Raw genomic sequence first — 20,726 nt, forward strand, 5'->3', positions numbered from 1 at the left:
TGCTGAAGTGAGGCGTGCATAGGATGGGCTCTAGAGTTAGACTTACGTTTGAACCTTGTATTCGTAACTAAATAGCTATGGGATCTTGGCAAGCTGTTAACCTCTTTGAGTCTCTTCCCTTCTACAAAATGGGCATAATTCATTGTTCTCCAGGTACTATTGGATGAGTTAAAATAGTGTGTAGAAAGTTGCCTGACAGGGTGCTTTGCTTGCAGTAGGTACTCTTATGTTAGTTTTGCCTTTTCTTCTGTCTTCTTCCTTTGTTATTGTTTTAAGACCCTTTATAGTACTAGTTTCATTTTAATGTATTTTCACTTTTTTACTTGTTTTATTTATAGCTACATTTTAAGCGTTTTATTATTTAGCTTTGAGTTCCATAGCTTTGCATTAATACAGCCTTTTTATTTTTACAGGCATTTTTAAAGTTCTTTATTAATTGTGAAAGGCATTCACTGTAAAGCACATTCATTTGAATAATTATAGCATATATACAGTGCTTACAATGGCTAAGGGTTAGGCACTAGCTAATACCAGTTGAGTTCTGATTAATATTTGAAATAAATTTTATATTATCCCTAAATTAGTACCATTGGAAATCAGCAATTTTTACCATTTTCATTGTGTAAGCCACACTCTTCATAATAATTTTTTTCCCAACAGTTAGAAAATACAGCTAAGTATAAAGAAGAAAATAAAAATCACCTTATCTTATCAAAGGCATACCACTGTTAACATTTTGGTATATGTTCTGCAAGTTACCGTCTATACATTTATGATACTTACTTTAAGCTTAGTTTGTAAGGAAACTTTTGTTTAATCTTTAAAAGATTTTATATTAGCTAGAAAATTTAAAACCAAAAGAATTTTTAAAAGCATTAAAGCATTCATTCACTTGCATGAATATAAGTAGAAGCTGTTGAGCAGCTTGAATATATCTAGTTAGTCTTCATGACTGCCAAATGAAACTAGTAATATTTCACTGTGACTATACTGTCTAAAGCCCTAATACCATTCTATTTCTGGAAAGAATAGTTAACATTTCCCCTTTTTATAAATGCTAATCATGTGTTCATTTTAATAAAGGCATTTTATTGTTTTATAGCCACTAGAGAATTAAAGTAAATGATAGTAAATTTTAAATTTCTTCATGTGTTTATTCACGAAAAGGGACCCAATTTATCCAAATGTTTATCTTTTACAGTAAGTAGTAGAAGATCCTGAATGATCAGTTTGCTCATATTTCCTCCTTTCAAGTAACTCTCCATTGTTTTATCTTTAGCCATAGTATAATGTTCTCTGATTATATTTGCTACTATTCTAGAAATGTTAAATTAATAGACTAATCTATTAATTTATTTGAATTTTAATTATCAGAGTATTTTCTTCCCAGAAAGATATCATTTCCCCTCTGCTTTCAAATATACCCAACTTTTTATTTTCTTCATTAATGGAAGTAGGCTAGTGACCAATGAAAAAAAAGCTGACATGATTTTAGGAATAATGAATTTGTCTTTGGGTTTTGGCTCTCTAATTATATGTTAATATGATTTGGTATTTTTCAAGAAAATCATTATCTGGTTATAGGTGTATCTTTTTATAAGTATATATGTTAAATAAAAGATGCTTGAAAAGCTGTTCATAAAAAAGTTCTTTTAATAGAAACATTCCTCCCAATATCTTTTACTGTAATATTAAAGATGCCTTCCAACTAAGAGAAAATGGCCTCAAGGAATATATCAGGAAATATATGTGGTGACAGCAGATTATGCACTTCTTTTCCTAACTGCATTCAGTGATGTCACTTTGGTAGCCATGACAAGAGTAGGTGGACCATGGAAATCAAGGTTTTTATTATTTATATAGCATAATTTTTAAAATCACACTGTTGAGGGGAAATTATCTACATTTTATTATTTCAGAAAAGAAACCAGAGCATAAATCCAGTAATAAAATTTAAAATATTATAATAGAAACTACATTCCAGGTAGAAAATTTGCCACAGGTGTTTTTTGATCTTTAAATCCTGTTATCTACTTCCCCGTCTATCTAGTTCCCTTTTTGGGTGTTTCTGTTTTTTAGGTGTTTCCTTTGAAGGATTTTTTTTTTCCCTAGGCTTAATTGCTTGGGACTATTAGTGTTTTATTGATGTGCTAATTTAGTATTCTTTGTAAATTCTTTATGCTTAGAGTCATAGTCTGAAGTTTTAATTTGCATTTTTTATTTCCAAAAATTACTTTAAAAGATATTATGCATTCCTTAAGTGAGAAACAAAATACATCCAATAATAAACAAAGATACATGATTGGATAGAAATGGATAGTATCTAACAAAAAATTTTTTTTCTGAAGATGCAACACTATATTGAATATTTTGAAATTTGAGTTCTAGGCCTGATTCTTCCAATTAACCAGTTATGTTAATATTGTCAAATAACTTAACCTCTGGATTAACTTGCTAATGTCTGTTTTACTTCATGGAGCCAAAAATAAAGATTTATTTTTAATTTACTTTTATTCCAATTAACACATATACATGGTAATAAACCAAGTTGTCAAGAAAAGTTTGGGGTGCAAAATAGCTTCTTTCCTTGCCTTTTCCCCACCCCTAGTCCCAGACTACCATTCTTACCATCTGTTTTTCTTCTGGTGGTTATCTTAATAAAATATGGAGAATATCCAGTGATTCCCTGCTATGAAAGGTAAGGCACACATAATACCCTCTCCCTTTCCTCTTTAATTCCCGTTGTTTTTTTTTCTAATTTACTGTTACTTTATAGAAAATCCTTATACTTCTAGTTCTTGAATTCTTTCTACTTTATTGTCTTAATTTCCTTCTATTTAAGATGAAGATATTAACCTCCTTACCCTTTGCTCTCTTAGTTCTTCCATCTGTTATCTTCTGACAACTGCACTTGTATTTTTACTTTAACAGGGTTATTAATATTTGCATTCTGTTTGGGGACCATAGTCAAATCTGCTTTGACTTTCTAATCTTTATTATGATTATGGTAATATTGTTCCCTTTAAGAAGGGATACTATGCTAGAATTACCTTTTTCTTCCTTTCACTTTTGGGTTTAGTATCTTAAATTCTGGGCTACTTGAAGGAGAGTATTTCTAGCGTTATGGCCAACTAGATTCTTTTTTATAACACTCCACTATTTACTGAAAATTATACCACATGTTAGTTGCAATATGATTTTTTTTTTCTTTATTTTGCTCATTCTCTTTTATTCTGCTGTTTGCTGCAATGTGTTTGATAATCCTTGGCCTTCCATTCTTTCATAACAGAGAAGGCCAGGAGAACTGATATGGGTTTATTGTATAAAGATTCTGTTTCTTTATAGACCTTTCTCCAGACTAGGAATCTGACTGGAGATTTTATGTACATTGGTGAGGTATTTTGTCCAGGAGGCTTCATTTTTAGAGCGAGCAAGTGTGAAACTGGCCAGGAGATTGTGATCTACCTTCAGGGCTGGCTTTATTGGTCGTGTTTAGGAGGGTCCTGTGCATAGTTTGGTGCTCTGCTATTACCATTTTGAAATTATTAATAATTTTTGAACAAGGGTCCCTACATTTTCATTTTGCACTGGGCTCCGAAAATTATGTAACTTTCCTGCCTCTTTTTCCGTTACCTTTATGCTAAAATAAGGAGGACTTTTTTTTTCTTTTATTGTTTTTTGTTTTTTGTTTTTGTCTTTGTACTTATTCCAAAAGCCACAACTCTCCCCAAAAGTTGTTTCATTAAGGATGTTGCCTATGCTCTGTAATTGGAGGATCATTAGCACATTTGTTTCAGAGTCCTTCAATTTACTTTACCTGTTTTTTCCATCCCATTTCTTATTTCTACCCTCTTTCATACCTGCCAACTCTAGACTTCTAATGGTCAGCTGGCTGCCAGCTCACCTGTAGATTCATGGTAGCTTACAATGGGTAGTGGCTTTCTTTTTTCTATCTACTTTTTACCTTCCAGAAAGCATCCTTGATGAATTCCCCCAAACACCTTAATTTTCTTTGCTTTTAAAGCATTTTGTACCTTGTCGTAATTCTATGCTTTTTATTTCACTTGCAATTCAGGAGGATTGGAAGCAAACACATGAATTCATTGTACCGTCTTGATTCTAAACACCTGTTTTCTTCTCTTTGAAGTAAAGTGATTGGAATAGATTATCTCTAAGATCACTTATATATATTACTGTTTATTTCTAAGCATCATTCTTTCAGACAGATATGAAGTCCCAGCCTAAATACAGATTTACTCTTTCTGACAACTTATTTTCTCTTCCAGCTCTACATGTTTATTTCTTTATTTTTTGATTCACACCTTTCTAAATGACTTTTTATTTGACTGAGAATTGCAAGGAGAACCATAATCAACAGTACAATCAGTACAATTACCCTTTTACATAATATCAATAAGCATTGTATTGAAAATAAAATGGTTGCATTTTAAAAATTGTGGCATAAGTAGTTGTGAATGTATTTTAGTGCATACATTGATTTTTCTTACTTGGATAATATTAATTTTTTAAAATATGTAACAGTAATGATGATATTGATCTGATTTATTGAAAGTAACTAATGTAAATATGGTATGATGTGAACTGTGATCATAAGTCCTATGTGTTCCATGTTGTTCTCATGTTAAATGTTGTTGACTGACTTTTACTGACTGAATTTCATCTTGATTTTGTGGCCTCTTTATACATCTGAAGACCTCTTTATATAAACTTTGAAAGGTTTTGGAGAAATACTTGAATAAAATAACTGTGATGGTAGGGTAGTTATCCAAAAGAATATTTATTGGAAATTAAATCTAGCAAGGACTTAGGTATTATCTAGGGTCTAGTCCAATCTTCCAGAAGAATGAATTGTCTGGGTGATGTAACTGCAAATCCCCTGTTTACTAGGGTTAATTAGGTTAACCACCTGGCTAGTGAGTATCTTCTTTCTCCTTTTCTGCTTGTGGTTTGTCCTCTACTCATTGTGTTTGTTGAAGAGGACAGCTTCCCACATGGAGGGAGACCTTCAGTTTAGGCTATACCAGAAGTTCAACTTCCACTAATAAACAGACTGAGTTTCATTGACCTAATAAGAATAAATTCATGTTGCTGGATAAATATATTTTTCTTAAGAAAATCCTTAAATCATATATATTTTATGATTAAAATTTGGAAAGTAAATTAGGTAATTCTAAAATTTTAACAATGTTTTAAGAAATAAGCCAGGGCTATATAATTGTTACAGAACTTCAACAGGGGCTTATATGTATTTAAATTGAAACTAATGATTTGGATTTTATTTTGGCTTGTTTTCACTTCCTGTGGGAGAATACACAATTACAAAATTAACTATAAAATATTTTAATATGCCATCTTTCCTTTAGTAGTTTATTAGCAGATTATGTGATTTATCCTCTGCTTATATTCAGTACAATTTTCTGTTATTTGTGGAGAAATAGACATTTTATTATTTCCTGTGTTAGGATTACCTGGGGGAATAGATACTTGTTTAAAATTCAGATTTCAGTGTTTGGCTCTAGACCTAACTGAACTAGACAATCAACTTGATTAGATAGACAGCTTGGAGAGATGTTTAGAGGAGGATTTATCTGATAAGTGTGGATGTAAAAACTCACATATAATTCTTCAAAATAAAATGATAGTCACATTTAGTGTGTGTTAAATTGTAGCAACACACATAGAACCAACTTGCTTATTTTATAGTGTATTTTCTTTTGCTGTTCTGTTTAACTGCTTCTGTTGTTATGAGAATACATTGTTTTTTTATTTGATTGCCTTGCTGACTTCCTTCTCAGACAAACAGCAATGATCATGCAGCCATGTCGGTAAGTAGATATAAGCTAAAGCTAGCATGTATATTAGAAAATAATAAATTTCCTGCAGGCTTATTTTTCTCTGCTTAGATATTTATATTAAGTACTAATTATTTTGTTAATGTCTTCGATATATTTATAGCATTGTGGAAAACTAAGTTTGAAGACAGTATTAATTGTTTAGGCAAAGCAGTCAAGCTGCTCTGGTTTGAATATGAAAGTTAATATTATGGTGCATCTGTGATGAGTGCTGTGTTTTGGGAAACCTGTCTTTGGTCACCCTATAACAGAACATACTTTGCAGGTATTTTCCTTATCTGTAAAATGAAGTTAATGACAGTATATTTCCCACAGAGTTAGAATAGTACCTGACATATAATATGCACTCAAAAAATAGTAGTTGTTATTAATACTTCCTTTTTCTGAATACATTTTCTGTACAGCCCTTACCCTAACTCCATTTGTAGAAATATGACCCAATGCTATTCACAACTAAGTGCAAATGTTTCTCACCTCAGCCCACTCACTATTGCTCTTCTGAATTATCTTAGCTTTTACATTTGTTATGACTTTATTACATTTTGCTTTTTACTTTATTTGTTTATCCTTTCCACCTCCAATTGTGAGCTCTTGGGGGCTAGAATAAGAATTCATAAATATTTTCTGAATGTATAAATATGTCTTATCTTAAAAAAAACTCATCTAGCGTTCGAAATTTAAATGTTTCTAACGTATACATTCTCCTTCCTGCTTTCATTCCTGTTATTGAAGTTCCAAGTTTTGATTTATTGTGATTGTCTTTTAATTGGTCTCTGCCAAGAGTCTCTCCTTACTTCAGTCTATCCTACACACCAGTGCCAGAGTCTTCTCTCTAAAGCACAGTCTAATCTTTATTTTGCTGTTCAGAAGCTTCCAGAGCTCTTGATTTTCTCCTGAATTAAGTAAAAATTCCACAGGCTACCAAAAAAAGTGATCCAACTTCTCTTTCCAATATATTTCTGACCATAATTCCTCATGAATATCTAAATTGGCATATTCATTGTATCCTGGTTCTATCTTGGATTTTCTACCTTGTCTTCATTTATAGCTGTAAAACTGCTGGATCTCTTCCAAAGACCTTCTTTAGTGCTGCCTCTTTCATGAAGTCTTTGCTGATTCCGCTCAACCACATGTGGCTGCTTTGTCTCTCTTTTGTGTTTCTATTTATATTTTGTCTTATACTATAGCTATTCTTTCCTTCTTTCCCCTACTAGAATTCAATCTATTTATATTACAAACTGTATCTACTCTTTTAACTTCTATGGTACCCAATGCAATGTCTTACACAGAATAAGTGCTTGATAATTTTTAAAATTAATATGAGAGAAATGGTAAAGAATTATGTAAAGATCATCTTCATGTTTCTTTAGAGCATAGAAAGTACACTGCAAAAAAATCAGAATTTTCTAATCAAGAAACTTATTTTTCAAATATAGAATACTTTCTAGTTTGAGGTCTGTTATTCTCAGACAGAAATCTGGAAAATGTCTATTCGAAAGTTATCTAGAAAAGATGATATCAATACTGGCTAGAAATATTTGTATGCTTACTCTACTCATTGTTTATACACACCCATTAAAGAAGAGTGCAGTAATTCAAACCACAACTCTCTAGCACAACTATAAATTCAATAGTGACTAAAACAAAATAAAAGGCCCTGTAGTACCCAAATAACTGTTGCAGATTCCCAGCACTAAGGAGACAAGTACTTTGTTCCAGTGAAGAGACCCTCAGGTTTTCACTCGGCCTTTGTACTCGTTTAATATAGTAATTATTAAATGCATATTAACTTTCTAACTGGTTTCCTTCAAATCAAAAACCGTATACATATTGAAAATACAGGTGTGATGCTCAGGAGTGATGATTACTCTGCTATCCAACAAAGCTCAAATTGCTTATTGTTTTCTATTTAAGAAGGCAGGAACTTATTTGGGGACCAGTTTTAGATGAATCTGCATGAGAAATCTGAAAAACTTTGTCATTTGAATTCCAGTATTTCGAAAAAAATCACTCATATGGGATAGTTCTTCCTAGGGGAAAAAATGAGGTATTTCTAAAACATGTTTTGATATCCATTTTCATACTTTATAATGAGTCAATTGCAAGTACCCAGTAATCAACAAAAACAAACCCCCCTCCCCTCCCCCCCAAAAAAAGAACAAACCAGTTATTGAAAGCATATCATTACATTGGAGAGAACTGAAGAACTTTGAGAGAAAATGGAAATGAAAAAGTTGAAAACAATCAAAGCTCACTATTAGGAATAGAGTTCATATTTTCTTACTAAGCTTTTACTTAATGCCATTTAAAAAATTGATTTCATTGTTAGAAGGTAATTGAAAAAAAAGGAATCTTGCTTCTTAATTGAAAATGAACATACTTGTATGACTTTAAATCCTTTTATGCATGTTTTAAGTCAGTGTCTTTATTAGCTAAATGCTAGCTAATCTTGGTAAGAATTTAATTTCATAAGTTACAATTATATGTTATAATTTCATAATTTTGTATGTGTATATGGCGTAACTTATTTAAATATTGTCTTGCCATCAAGGTTGTTAGAAAACAATATTTTGAATTGCTCTTGATTAGAGCAATTTTAGTGTACACTACCCCTTGTGGGCTTAATTACAAGAAACAGTAGTAATAGAAGGGCTTTTAGAAGGAAATAGCAATGTAAGTTTTAGTCAGAAGCCAGTGGATTAGCAGAGAACTTTTAAAACCTGATCTATAAGTAACAGACCAGAGAGATGTAAATGGAAATAATTAAAATGGACTCTTGTCAGTGTATAGACTAAATGTGTATGTGTGTGTGTGTGTGTGTGTGTATATGTGTTTGTATACATACATACATATGCACACTTACATATATCATGTAATTTCATTCTAACAGAGGTATAGATGAAATAGACTAGGTCATTGATCTAGAAAGTTTTACTACCTGATGGCATAGAGGATCTGTGTTTAGAAAGTTATTTGAGTTTTTACAGGCGGGAATGGTAACGTTCTAGAAATGCAAATGTATCTTTTCCTTTGACCTGTATTGCACAATAGGAAGAGAAAAATAGAAAAAAAATAGAAGATGCTTCTTATTTTGCTGAGTTAACTGTGCAAAAGTTGAAATGGGGAAAGCAGAAAAAGACTAAAATATGTTTTAAGCGATTGTCTGAGTTGGAATTACCTTTTATGGTGAGCAGGAAAGGACAGCAAAAAAAAAAAAAAAAAAACTTCAGGTCCCCTGAAGAGGAAGAAAGGAAATGGTTGGGAAAGATATTGCAGTCAGAACTTTCCTCTGTAAGCCATGATCTGCTGATGCCAAGAGACTCTTACTTTCCATTCCTTTATAGAGGGAACAGGGATGGAAAAGCATCAGAGTGGAGTTAATGGGAGAGGTGGAACACTTTGGTGCATTCATATTTACAGGATGTTTGCAGGTCAGGTGTAAATAACAGAAAATACAACAGGCCAAGATACTGATCGCCTCCTTTCCTTTCATTCAAGAGACTTTATGCGTGTAGAAAAGCTTCGTGTTGTAAATCTTTCTGTTTCTTGTGAAAATCAAGGTAGTAGATGGTAGTATTGATATTAAAAGCTTCTGTCAGTTCTTTGGAAGCAAGAGGGGAGAGGTTGGCAAAAGTCTAATGTAGATGTCTGTAAGCACTTAACTCTTCACTCTCAGAATACTGTTGAATGTCATGTGCACAGTTGTCTCTAGGAAAAAAAATCACTTTCTGTGGTTTTTCTTTTGTTTTAATATATACTGATACTTTGAGCTGGAGGGTCACATAAAGAAATGAAGATATGGTTCTGCATTACAAAGCTGCTTCATTAATTAAGAGTTTCTGGGCTGCTTCAATTTTTCAATCTTAATTCTCTGGCTCAGCCTTAGTACTCAGAATCACCACAGGGAAAAGTACAGCCTCTTGCTTTTCTTACATTTGCCAAGTGAGAAGAATTATAGGACCTTAGTATTTTATCACTTTCCTATTTAGGCATATGCCTAGCTGTCCAGTTTAATGTTATCAAGTAGATTTAAGAATTAAAATATTCCCAGTCAGTTCCTATGCATCACAAATCAGCTTTCTCTTCTTATTATGAGCAATAGTGCATACAACATCCACCATTTTATCCCATTAGACTTCTGCTGTAATCCATAGCTTAGAAGCAGAGGTATTTCTTCAAAACCTTGATTTCTTCTGGACTTTTACTTCCCTCCTTGTACTCACATTCTCTTTCTGCTATGAATGCCATGACAGCAGTAATGCTACTTACAGAAAATACTACATGCCATCTAAGGCCAAAAGATTGTTTTAAAAAAAGACTACCAAAGATTGATGAGTCCTGCAGTTGGAATAAGGAAGTTTTGAGGGAAATATATTGCAGGTGTACCTGAAGTTTTCCTGGTTTGGGGACTTTTTTTTTTTTTCTTTTAAACTCTACGTCAATTATGTTCTTTTTAATCTCTGTGTGTGTGTATGTGTTTATGTGTGTGTCTCAAGAGCAAGTATTTATGTTGTCATATCCTTATGACTGGGAATTGTTAGGAGAAAAAGCCTTGGAGGGGAGAATGGGGATTCAGAGTTGACTGTACAGATTATGGTTACTGATGTGGGCTAGAGGTAGTTAGATGGTGACAGAAAGAGACTATAAGAGGAATGTGGATGTATAAAAGTATTTTGGGGAATGCTGGGAATATTAGATGGGTATATTTTGAAAGACCTATTAATTTTTTGGCATAATTTCAAAAATCTGTCTTCAAGGTAGAGTTAAAGTTATTAAAACTCTTTAATAAAGGAAATTCATCTTGATAATTAAATCTTTATAACTCATCCATTCTATGTTCTTGGGACTCTGAGACATTGCGGTATTATACATTTCAGTGTTACATATTGTTCAGCCAGAAAATGGACTAAAATCTATCTTGTTAGGTAGAAGAAGCTTTGTGCATTTGTGCAACCATCTTGGGGAAATTTTCATTGTTTTAGGTGTCCTGTTATCCTGATTTTCCTGATTTAATGACATGCTTTACATTTGAGCAAGATATAGTTTCATATAGTAAGACTTTGGATTGGTGGTTGTATATAAAATAGAAGGATGAATAATAGATTTCTTGAAAAAAGATGCGTACTTTTCAACTAGGCATCTCTTTTCATAGTTAGGGATTTTTTATTTCTAATTTTACTGTTTATTCCACATTTGAAGAAAGCCCTTACTCTAAGTCTGTATATATTTTTAAAGGCCATAAATTGTGGTTCTTTAGAAGACCTGTCAATTTACCAGAATACTTTCCTTTTTCTTTTGCCTTTCCTCTGTAAAGACTGTTTCACAGTCTTATGGCTGAAATTTATGTAGCAAACTGAGAGGCAGTGAGTTTATACAAAATAGTAATTTTTACTGCTTTAATTTAAATAACTTAATAAAGCCATACAGAATCAGAATTAATAAGTTTGGTTACCGTTAGGATAGTCAAATTGTCCATGATTTTATTTAAGTTTTCACTTTTTTCTGACATGAATTACATAGTCTTTAAAAAACCTGTTATCAATTTAGAGACTAATAAATACAATGCACAATATTTCTGAGTCTATATATTTCTTTTTACTTCAATAAAAAATAGTTTATTGTGCAGAATTGATCTTTTGTGAGGATATAAATAAAGGGAAAAAAGGATTCTCCTGGGATTATTAAGGAAGAGTAGACCAATACAAAAAGAATGGTTGTGATTTCAATAACACATTTTTATGTTAAATGTACTTGAGAGAATGAATGCAGCATTGAAAAATCCTTTCAAATAATTACTGTTGAAATAAAATCTCCCTTTTTATTAGGTCTTTGAAATAAGAGAATGGTGAGACAGAAATGGAAACTTCAAATGAAAATTTAAATGTACCAAATTAGTTTTTAAGTATTTTACATTTCTCATATTATATTATGGATCTATCAAAACATTATTTTGAAACCAAAACAGTTTTGAGCCATAATCTAATAAAATATGCTGTGTTTTTGTTACCATGTCATTTTGTAATGTTTCAAAGGAAACAGTATCTTTAGCCCAATCTATAATAGTAAATTATTTTGGAAATTTGGCTTGACATACAAACAGATGAGTTTTCGTGATTCCTTTTAAACTTAGGGTTGGTGGTTTGTGGTTTATTGTTTCTATGATTGGCATTAAAAGCGTATTTCACAGCTTGCAGTAGGGGAGTATTGGGTAAAGAGTGCCTCTGTTCTGCAAGCTAAATTCAAAGTGTCAATCAAGGTCTCACATAGGTTACTTAGAGAATGAGTTTTCTTCCTGATTTCACCAAATGTTGCCTCATGCTGTCTTTGATTGGCATAGCCTGGCAGGGAGGATGGATGAATCTGTCACCGGCTGGTTAATTGTGTTGCCGGTCTCAGTCTGACATCAGGTCTTTGACTCTTAAGTGGCTCAATACAAAACAAATTAGCAGATTGTAGTCATATTTCTCATTCTATATGCTTTGACTTTGTTGAATGCAGTCCATAAATCATATTGACTGACACACAAGTAAATGATGAAAGCTGCTTTTGAGACATAGATCTAGAAAGCAGCACTGTGAAGGTGCCATGGAAGGATGCATATGGTTGACCCTTTGGGAATTTCCTAGGAGCCAAATGTCTCTTTACCACAATTGTTCTTAAAAGAAAAGCTTTGGGGTAATGCAAAAAGGATCTAATATGTCAGCAGATTCTCTTTTACAAGTTACTTTGAAATATAAGAAGTTTGTCTAAGGGTTTTCTATCTTTACAAGTTGTTTTTCAGCAAAACTTTAGAGAAGGGTGAAAAAGTAGTTACCTTTAAAAATTGAGCAGGTGTTTTTACTTATTTTTTGAACTTTGTGTTATTAAAGAGAAACAAAATGTTAAGAATGCAATTTTTTTTAGATGAGAGCAGCAGAAATTTTCAGATGCTTAAAATTTATTAAATGTGCTGTGCTTTCTCAGCCATTCCAGTTAATTATTTTGGCTTTATTTCTTACAACATTAAAAACCAGAGCATCTCTAATGAAAAGAGCTAGTTTTTAATGATAATTTTAAAAGTACTTAGATTAGTTTTATTCTAGGAAATGGTATTAAAATATTATATTAAGATAATAATAGCAATAATAGTGTTCGGAAAGAAGTGTTTTGGTTATATCAAAGTGTGCCAGTAGCTACAGGCAACAGAAGTGAATTGCCCAAGATATTTTTTTAGGCGTGCAAGTTTTTGGGACATTAAAAATTTTCTATGAAGAAATAGTAGATGAACTTTAAGAATATTTGTATACATTTTATAGTTAGGGAGTAGACATTTAAAAATGGGTAAAAAAAGATCTTTAAAAGGATCTTTTTAAAAATGTAAAGAATCTGAACTTTTGACATTATTAACTTAAATCTGAGCTAAAAAATTATTTCATTTGATGATTTATAAAATATTTTATTAGTTTTAAATTTCTATCTTTGAGAACAATAAGCCTGTAATTATTTAGTATACATAATCAAAAGAAATTAAATTTTGGGATTTATTTATTATTATATGTCATTTAAATAAAGGGCTAAGTTCATGTGTGTGTGTTTTCATTACCCACATTCAGCAGTCTTATGGAATGGCCTGTCTTTAATTTCTCTTACATCATTTTCAGCTCCAGTTCTATTGATATATAATAATTTGTAGTATTTGAACCCATGTCAAATTTTAAGTTTCCTTAAAATAATACCACTTATATTGTGCATATGTTTGCTTATAAAATAAGTTTAATAGTAATTTTTCTTGGCAACTTATTAATCTGCTTTACATTATAGTGGCAACAGAAATAGGGCACGGAGCTAATTTGATAGAGAAGTATATCAAATTAAAATAAAATTGCACTAGTTATTCCATTTAGGTAAAAATGACATTTCCATTAAGTATTCTCAAGCCTGTTACATTGTAACTAAATGACATGCCATTGATTTCTCTTTTTTTGCCCCCCCCCATTCATATTGATATTATTCTGCTTGGGAAGTGGAGCTGCATGTCTCCCACAGTAATTCCTCTTGAGTTTGGGGGATCTTGAAGCATGCTGGGTTTTGCATTGTTTGTTACATTCCTTTTTGGCAGTTCATCAGTATCTGTCAAATATATTGTTTGCATCGGCTTTTATCTTTAAAGTTTTTGATTGAGAAATTGACATTCCATTTCAGATATGCAAGTTTTCACTGCGCATAGTATCTAAACCCTGAAGACTGATTCATAAAAGTTGCTTGTTTCTGGCCTGACTTTAAACGTATTAATTTAAAGAAAAAATATTGTCTAGTAAACATCATGAGAATACATGTATATTTTTACCTTCCCAACAAATCAACTCTATGTAGATGATTTTGCCCCCAATATATTGTATCATTTATGTTAGAAATATTTTTTCATAATTTTATAGCTTTATTGGCCTTTTTGATAAGTAGGAAAAAAGCATAATTACCAATATCATTGGGTAACAATTTGTTAAGGAGCAGCATGCCTTCCAAAAGTTATTATTTTTAACTATATCCATCTTCTTTGAATACTATCATGAGAGTCAGTCCATCATCAAGCCATATAATTGTCTACTGAATTTGCTTCTAGAGGCATTATTACACTGGAAAACTTTACCTAAGAGTTTTTATAATGTTTTATTTTAAACTTCTAGTTGAAATGTAAAGCCTGTTTAAACAATTTATGCTAAAAGTGATATATTGTGATTCAGCTGTGTAATCTAGAGGCTAAACGTTTTTGTTATTTTTAAGGAAACATAGTTTAATTAAAGCATCGGTGAAGTTCATATAGAGTTTTAGGAGCTTATAGTGGGAAATATTTTTAATGATATTGTGTATAGTGAAAAAAACTACAATTATTTGTAGTTTGCTACACATTTCTAAAGTATCAGATAATTTTAACACTTAATTTCTAAACCTAAATGCAAATCTGTAGAGGATTTTAAAGTCTTATTGGTAGGCAAGCCTTTTCTTCCCCAGTAATTGAAGCTATGTACAAATTAATGTGATTAGAAACAAAGACATATGACTCAAAGTATATTTTGGATTTGACATGCAGTTTAAATAATTATAACTTAAATTGCACTGTTTAATTTCCTTTATTCTGGCTTGGTTTATTGTATAAAGGAAAGCTTAAAGAGCATTGAATGAATGAAATGTTCTGGCAGCATGCCAGTTATCATATGTCATATTTTAATATGCATTTAAAAAATACTTGAGATATTTCAAGAGACATGAAATAATAATGGATTTGGGCTTATATTTTAATATTCCTTTGTGCAATTAGAGCTTTGATGATATTTATATCCTGAGAAGGACAAGTGAACCAGAATATTAATTTTAACTCCTATAGTAAAGGAGTTAAATAATTCTCTCAGAATACAGAAACAGAAAAGCCAGTAATCATTAATGTACAAAAAAGGACAGTGAAAAGAATACCAGATATATAATTTTTCCAATGGTTTATTATGCATTTTTGTTTGTGTTTTGGTTTCCTTGTTTGTTTTAAACAGGGGAAGGTTGCCCAGACAGCTTGCATGTCAGCCTGCCAGCATTTGTCAACATCCTTAATGCAGATGCTACTGGACAGTGAGTTAAAACAGATAAGCATGGGAGCTATTCAGCAATTTAACTTAGATGTCATACAGTGTGAATGTAAGTATCATATTGGTTAAATCTCATTCATTTCTAGAAATTTATATTCTAATTGTAATTTGAAAAAAAAAGTTGTGTATAGTAGGATAGTTCAGAAAAAAGGGAGTGGACCATATTCAGCTAAACTTTCAGCAGCCTCAGGAGCAGACCTAACTTCCTTCCATGAAGAGAAACGTTCAGCTTCACAACTAGGGCCTCACATCTAGAGGCACTGAAGTGACAATCCAAATTAGGATAATTTAAAAATTAATTCATTATTAAAAGATTATTTTCCCATTATTCCTTCCTCTGAACATTCCTGCCTTCTTGCCTGGACTCTCCTAATGTTTGTCGAAAATTGATGAAATCATTCTAAGTTTGTCGTTTACTTTCACTGTAAACAACTTTTTAGATATTTGCTAGCAGGATAATCTTAGAACTCTGCATTCCAAATAAAGCATTTATATTCTGAATTTTTGTTTCTCTTCCCCCAAAGAATTTCTCAAGCCTTTACCTTTGTCATTGTTTTTCACTTTATTTTGTTTAGGTAATGAGGTTAGCCAAAGTCCATAATCTAATGTTGACTCTAGTCAGCCAGCTTCAAAACTGGATGTGTTATTTGGTATTTAGCTTTGGTATGTGTGCTTCTGGATGTGGATTTTATTAACCCATGAATTAGAACTCTTTAAGTACAGTGCTTTCAAGCAGTGCTTTCAAATGAATAGCACACTGGTTAAATGATGAAAATTCCTGGTTGGCATTTTCATCCCTTGAGCAATAAAGTATTTGGCAATTCAATCAGGTGCCACCGTAGATAGTAGATAGATTGAAAATCAGTGGGACACAAGAAGGATTAATAAATAATTTTGTGAGGCAAATTTTGCAATAATATTTTCTGTGTGAAAGACATTAGAAAAATGAAATGTCAGCCATTGCAACTGAAGGAGTGACAGGTTTTTAAAAAAAATCAAATATTTGTGTGTCCACTGAGTACAAGGCATTCTGCTAGGAAAAACGTAATATTAAAAAAAAAATAATTACTTAGGCTCTTTGGTCAAGATCCACTGTCTATTATGTGAAAAAAAAATACAAAGTTTTTAAAAACCTACGTATTTCCTTCAGAAAGAAAAAGAAATGAGTATCTAAAAAGCAAAAGATAGTTTCTTCCTAGGGAAGAGAAGGATACATTTTCTTTCCTTAGAAAGCATTTCTAATTTTCTCTAATTAGAAAACCTTTATTATATTTCTTTCTCAAAATAAATCTCATTTATTATTTATAAAATTTTAAGCTCATAGTAATTGCTATTCCCATTCCACAAATAATTTGAAACTGATTTCTTAACGTTTTTTAAAAGTTGTCTTATGAGATCATTCCAATATGGCATTGCTTATGTAAGAATCATATACAAATATTGCTTGAGGTATTTTGTATTATTGTATCTTTAGAGTAGCTTCAAAATAATTAGGTGGTTGAACCCTTAATTGGCATTTGATTGTATCTTCTAAATTAGATTTATTGCTTGAAGATGGAAATTACTGTTTCATTAGGCAACTTCAGGTGTCTAGATTTCTCTGTTCTCCTCTCTCTCCATGAAAGGCTAACCCTAATTATTAATTAGAGAAAGGCACTTATAACCTAAAATCTGGCTTCTTTTGATATTTTGCTTATGGTTGGCTCTGCTACTTAATACAGTATCATGCTTTCACTGTCCGTTAAGGTATAAATTGACTGACTACATTTTTTCATGTTTATTTCACTACCTCTGGTGCTAAATGTTCTCTTTTTCAAAATGTCATTTTACCTAAACATGCTTTAGTATGGATAATGAAAAGGTCTTCCATACGCTTTCTTGTGTAAAAGAATTCCCTACCCCCCAATTCATAACTTTCAGTGATTAATACATAAATCATTTAAAAATGAAACAGCTGTTTCTGATTAATATGGTAAGATAATTTTTTAATATTTTCATCCTATTTTAAGTAAGTTTTTTAAAAAAATAAATCTGGAAGAAAGCAATTTTTAAAAATGCAAAATATTAATGCAGTGTATGCTTTTTACATACTGGGGCAGGGAAAAGATAAGAAAGGAAGGCAGGGAGAGGAATTTGGCTAAGCAGGAGGCAGCCTAGAATGTATGTTAAATCTGTGAAGTAAAGAGGTCTGAGTATCATGGAAGTCAGCTGGAATATGGAAGAGAAGATAGTTCACATGGAGAATCCTAGAAGCTAAAGGATCATTGAATTTCACTACCTACTTGGTAGGACGACCCATGCACACACACACTCAACACCCTTCTCCACCTTGAAATCCTCTCTAAAATAACCCTCACTAAAAAAAGGAAGCCCTCCAGAATTGTCTCCTTTATATGAATTAGAAAAAGTTGCCTCTTCTTCTAACTGGACTAAACCCCAATCAGGGTACGTGGTTTGGCAAGTGAAACGTGAACTAGTTTTCAGCCTTCACTCTCCCCTTACTGTACCCCAGCTGGGCACCCATGTGTAGTAAGCAGTCTAACAGCTGTATTTGGCAGTTCTGCTTAAGGTTATATACAGAATTAATCCAAATCCTCATCTACAAGCCTGTTATTTGAAAATGCTCTTATATCCCTTTGAGTCTCCTGAAGGACAGAATTGACAGTTCCTCTTTCTGTTCTTATGATATGACTTTAGATGCACTTACAATCCAGATTGCTCTTCTTTGAATAAACTGGTTTGACCACCTGCTGTTTAATGTCTGATGCCCAAAGTTGAATACAAAAATACCCAGTGAGGAACCAGTGTAATATATAATTGGGCTATGTATTAAATACTTTGTTCCACATTCTTTACTTTATTAATAAAGCCCAAACTGTTATTACCTTTTTCTGCAGCCAGAGTATAACTCTTGAGACATTGAAATTACAGTGTTCTAAAGTCTTTCTTTACTTTGTTTATAATTGCTAAGCTCTGTTTTTCCTATCCTATATTTGTATGATTTTTGTTTTAGGATTTTAAGATTATCCCTATTAAATTTTATTTTTAAGTTTTGTCCCATAATTCCAGCCTATTGAGATCTTTTTATATCAACGTTTAATATCATCTTAAGATTTTTAGTCATGTTTTCTACATATTTAACAAGGTCAGTAGCAAAAGGTTGAACAAAACCTGACATCAGTATCCTGAGATACAGTAGTGTACATCAGTGGTCCTTAAAACGTGGTCTCCAAATTAGCATCATAATAGGTTCTTAATAAGCCCTTATTGGCTCAAGAGGCTCAGAAATGTAATAGTCTGACTCTTTCTTGGGATTAACATAGAATCTGACTATTTGTGGCACTCTAGCAAGAGATCCATACTCCAGGGAATTCAGGCACCAGGGATCAGAAACTCAGACTAGAGACCATGAAACTGGCCAAAGACGAAGGACACCTTGGGAAAGGAGATTTGGTCAAAGAATTTAGGCAATAGGAGGTGAGTTTGAGTAACAAGCATGAGATACAAAAGTGCTTGATCTGAAGATCAAGTGGGAATGAAGAGAAGAGAATGAATTTTTGGAAGAGGGAATGCATAAAGTTGGTGATTGAGCAAAGGAGCAAATTGATATGATTATAATGGTTAGAATCAGAGAGTCACACAGCGGAAGAGACCTAGAGAATGCATCCCGTGGTTAGAAGGATGGTATGAAGAGGAAGAGAAAGAGAGAGAAGGGGAAAGAGAAGAGGAGAGAAGAGATTTTACCATCTAGGATAGATGATTCAATTAAATGCAGCATAGAAGATTTGAAATTTCAGGCACTGTGCAGATTTCCTTGTTCATAATAAAAAGGTCTACAAATGTTTATTTGTCAAATAAATGAACAAATTAACAAATCAGGAAGACTCCATAATCTTCTATGTTAGTCTCTTCTAGAGTTCTTGGACCTTTGTTGCCAAAAAGTTTTTAATGCCAATTGATACTGCCATACTTGTAACTCAAGACCATTTAACTCCTTGATGTAAACCTAACTTACCATTATTCCCTCTATAAGAATTTTTCACATTTTTAAGACCAAGTTTAAATGACCCCTTAACTTTAACTGTTCTGAGTTAAATAGTCATGGCTTCTTTAATGTTTCCTTGTAGGCTTATTTTCATCATTTTTCTCTGGATCTTTTTGGGCTTTTTTTTTTTTTTTTTTGCTTCTTTTTTAACCCATAGTAGCTCAAACTTGATAAAAATATCTGAGTTTGGCAATATAGAATCATATTAGCAATAGAAATTCCAGGATGAAGAATATGGCACCTATTTCAGTGCTATGTTTTTGGGGTATAAGTTAATCACTAGATGTGAAAAGCTTCATTTTTCTTCATTTTGGATAAAGGCTTCACCAACTTCAAAAAAAAAAAAAAAAAAAGCAGCGGCAGCAGCACTTTTATAGGGTTTTTGTAGCTATGACTGGTGACCTCTAACTTTGAAAAAGACCCATGCACCAAAATAAAAGGATTAAGGAAAAATCATGTGGATGACATGGAGACAGTGTTTCAGTGTCTTTTTGAAAAGTAACCTGGATGCTGTTATACTGGTTAAATACCTGAATTTGTTCCTGGTTTTAATGGCACCTAAGGTGTTAGATTGAGGGTACCTCGCCAGTATTGAATTCCAAGAAAGGGAGAGAACCAGATAGTTCTTTATATTATATAAAAGTGGGCTGATGATTGTAAAGGGGCAGTTAGTCCTAGAGGTTTGCATCCCACTGCTGCCTACACATGTGACAGAATTTAGGTCTAAGAGCCAAGAATTCTAACTCTAAGACCCTTGTTTCCCAGTCATGAAGTAATTCTTACCACCACCAGAAAAACCACCTGATGGTGCTCTCATTGTGACACAACTGATCCACACAGGGTACTTGACCTAGACAAAATTTGCATTCTAATTAGTTACTTTAAATCTTCAGATCTAGCAAGGAATGGAGTTGTAGGAATCTCTTCAATATACAGACAGTTGGTAATTACTTGTTTAGTTACAGATTTAATCCATTTTATATGTTCCTGCCTTGTCATCCGCAAGCAAGGTTTTGAAACTTTAGCCTAGCTTCCTCACACTTCCATTTAGTCTTTTATCAAGCTTTTGGTCTACTTGCTCTTATGACCTAGTGGACATTCTTTCTTCCCCTTCCTCTACTCCTGACAATTCTGCCTACCCTGTTTTCCATATAATCCACATTCCCTACCTTACAACAAAGATAACTGTTTAGG

General features: G+C 32.4%; 1 protein-coding gene across 6 annotated transcripts in view; it reads left to right on the forward strand.

The window, feature by feature from the left end:
* The window catches only part of EXOC6 (exocyst complex component 6), a 228,740-nt gene that overhangs the window by 167,951 nt on the left and 40,063 nt on the right, over positions 1 to 20,726 (forward strand). For 5 of the 6 annotated variants that reach the window (XM_037804144.1, XM_037804145.1, XM_037804147.1 and 2 more), the window contains one exon: positions 15,395 to 15,536. The exons of the other annotated variant lie outside the window; for it this stretch is intronic. In XM_037804144.1, the coding sequence (XP_037660072.1) occupies positions 15,395 to 15,536 (142 nt within the window). The remainder of the gene's footprint in view (positions 1 to 15,394; positions 15,537 to 20,726) is intronic. 6 annotated transcript variants of the gene reach the window in all.

The sequence above is a fragment of the Choloepus didactylus genome, chromosome 15 (genome assembly GCF_015220235.1).
Source record: "Choloepus didactylus isolate mChoDid1 chromosome 15, mChoDid1.pri, whole genome shotgun sequence".
Classification (NCBI taxonomy): domain Eukaryota; kingdom Metazoa; phylum Chordata; class Mammalia; order Pilosa; family Megalonychidae; genus Choloepus; species Choloepus didactylus.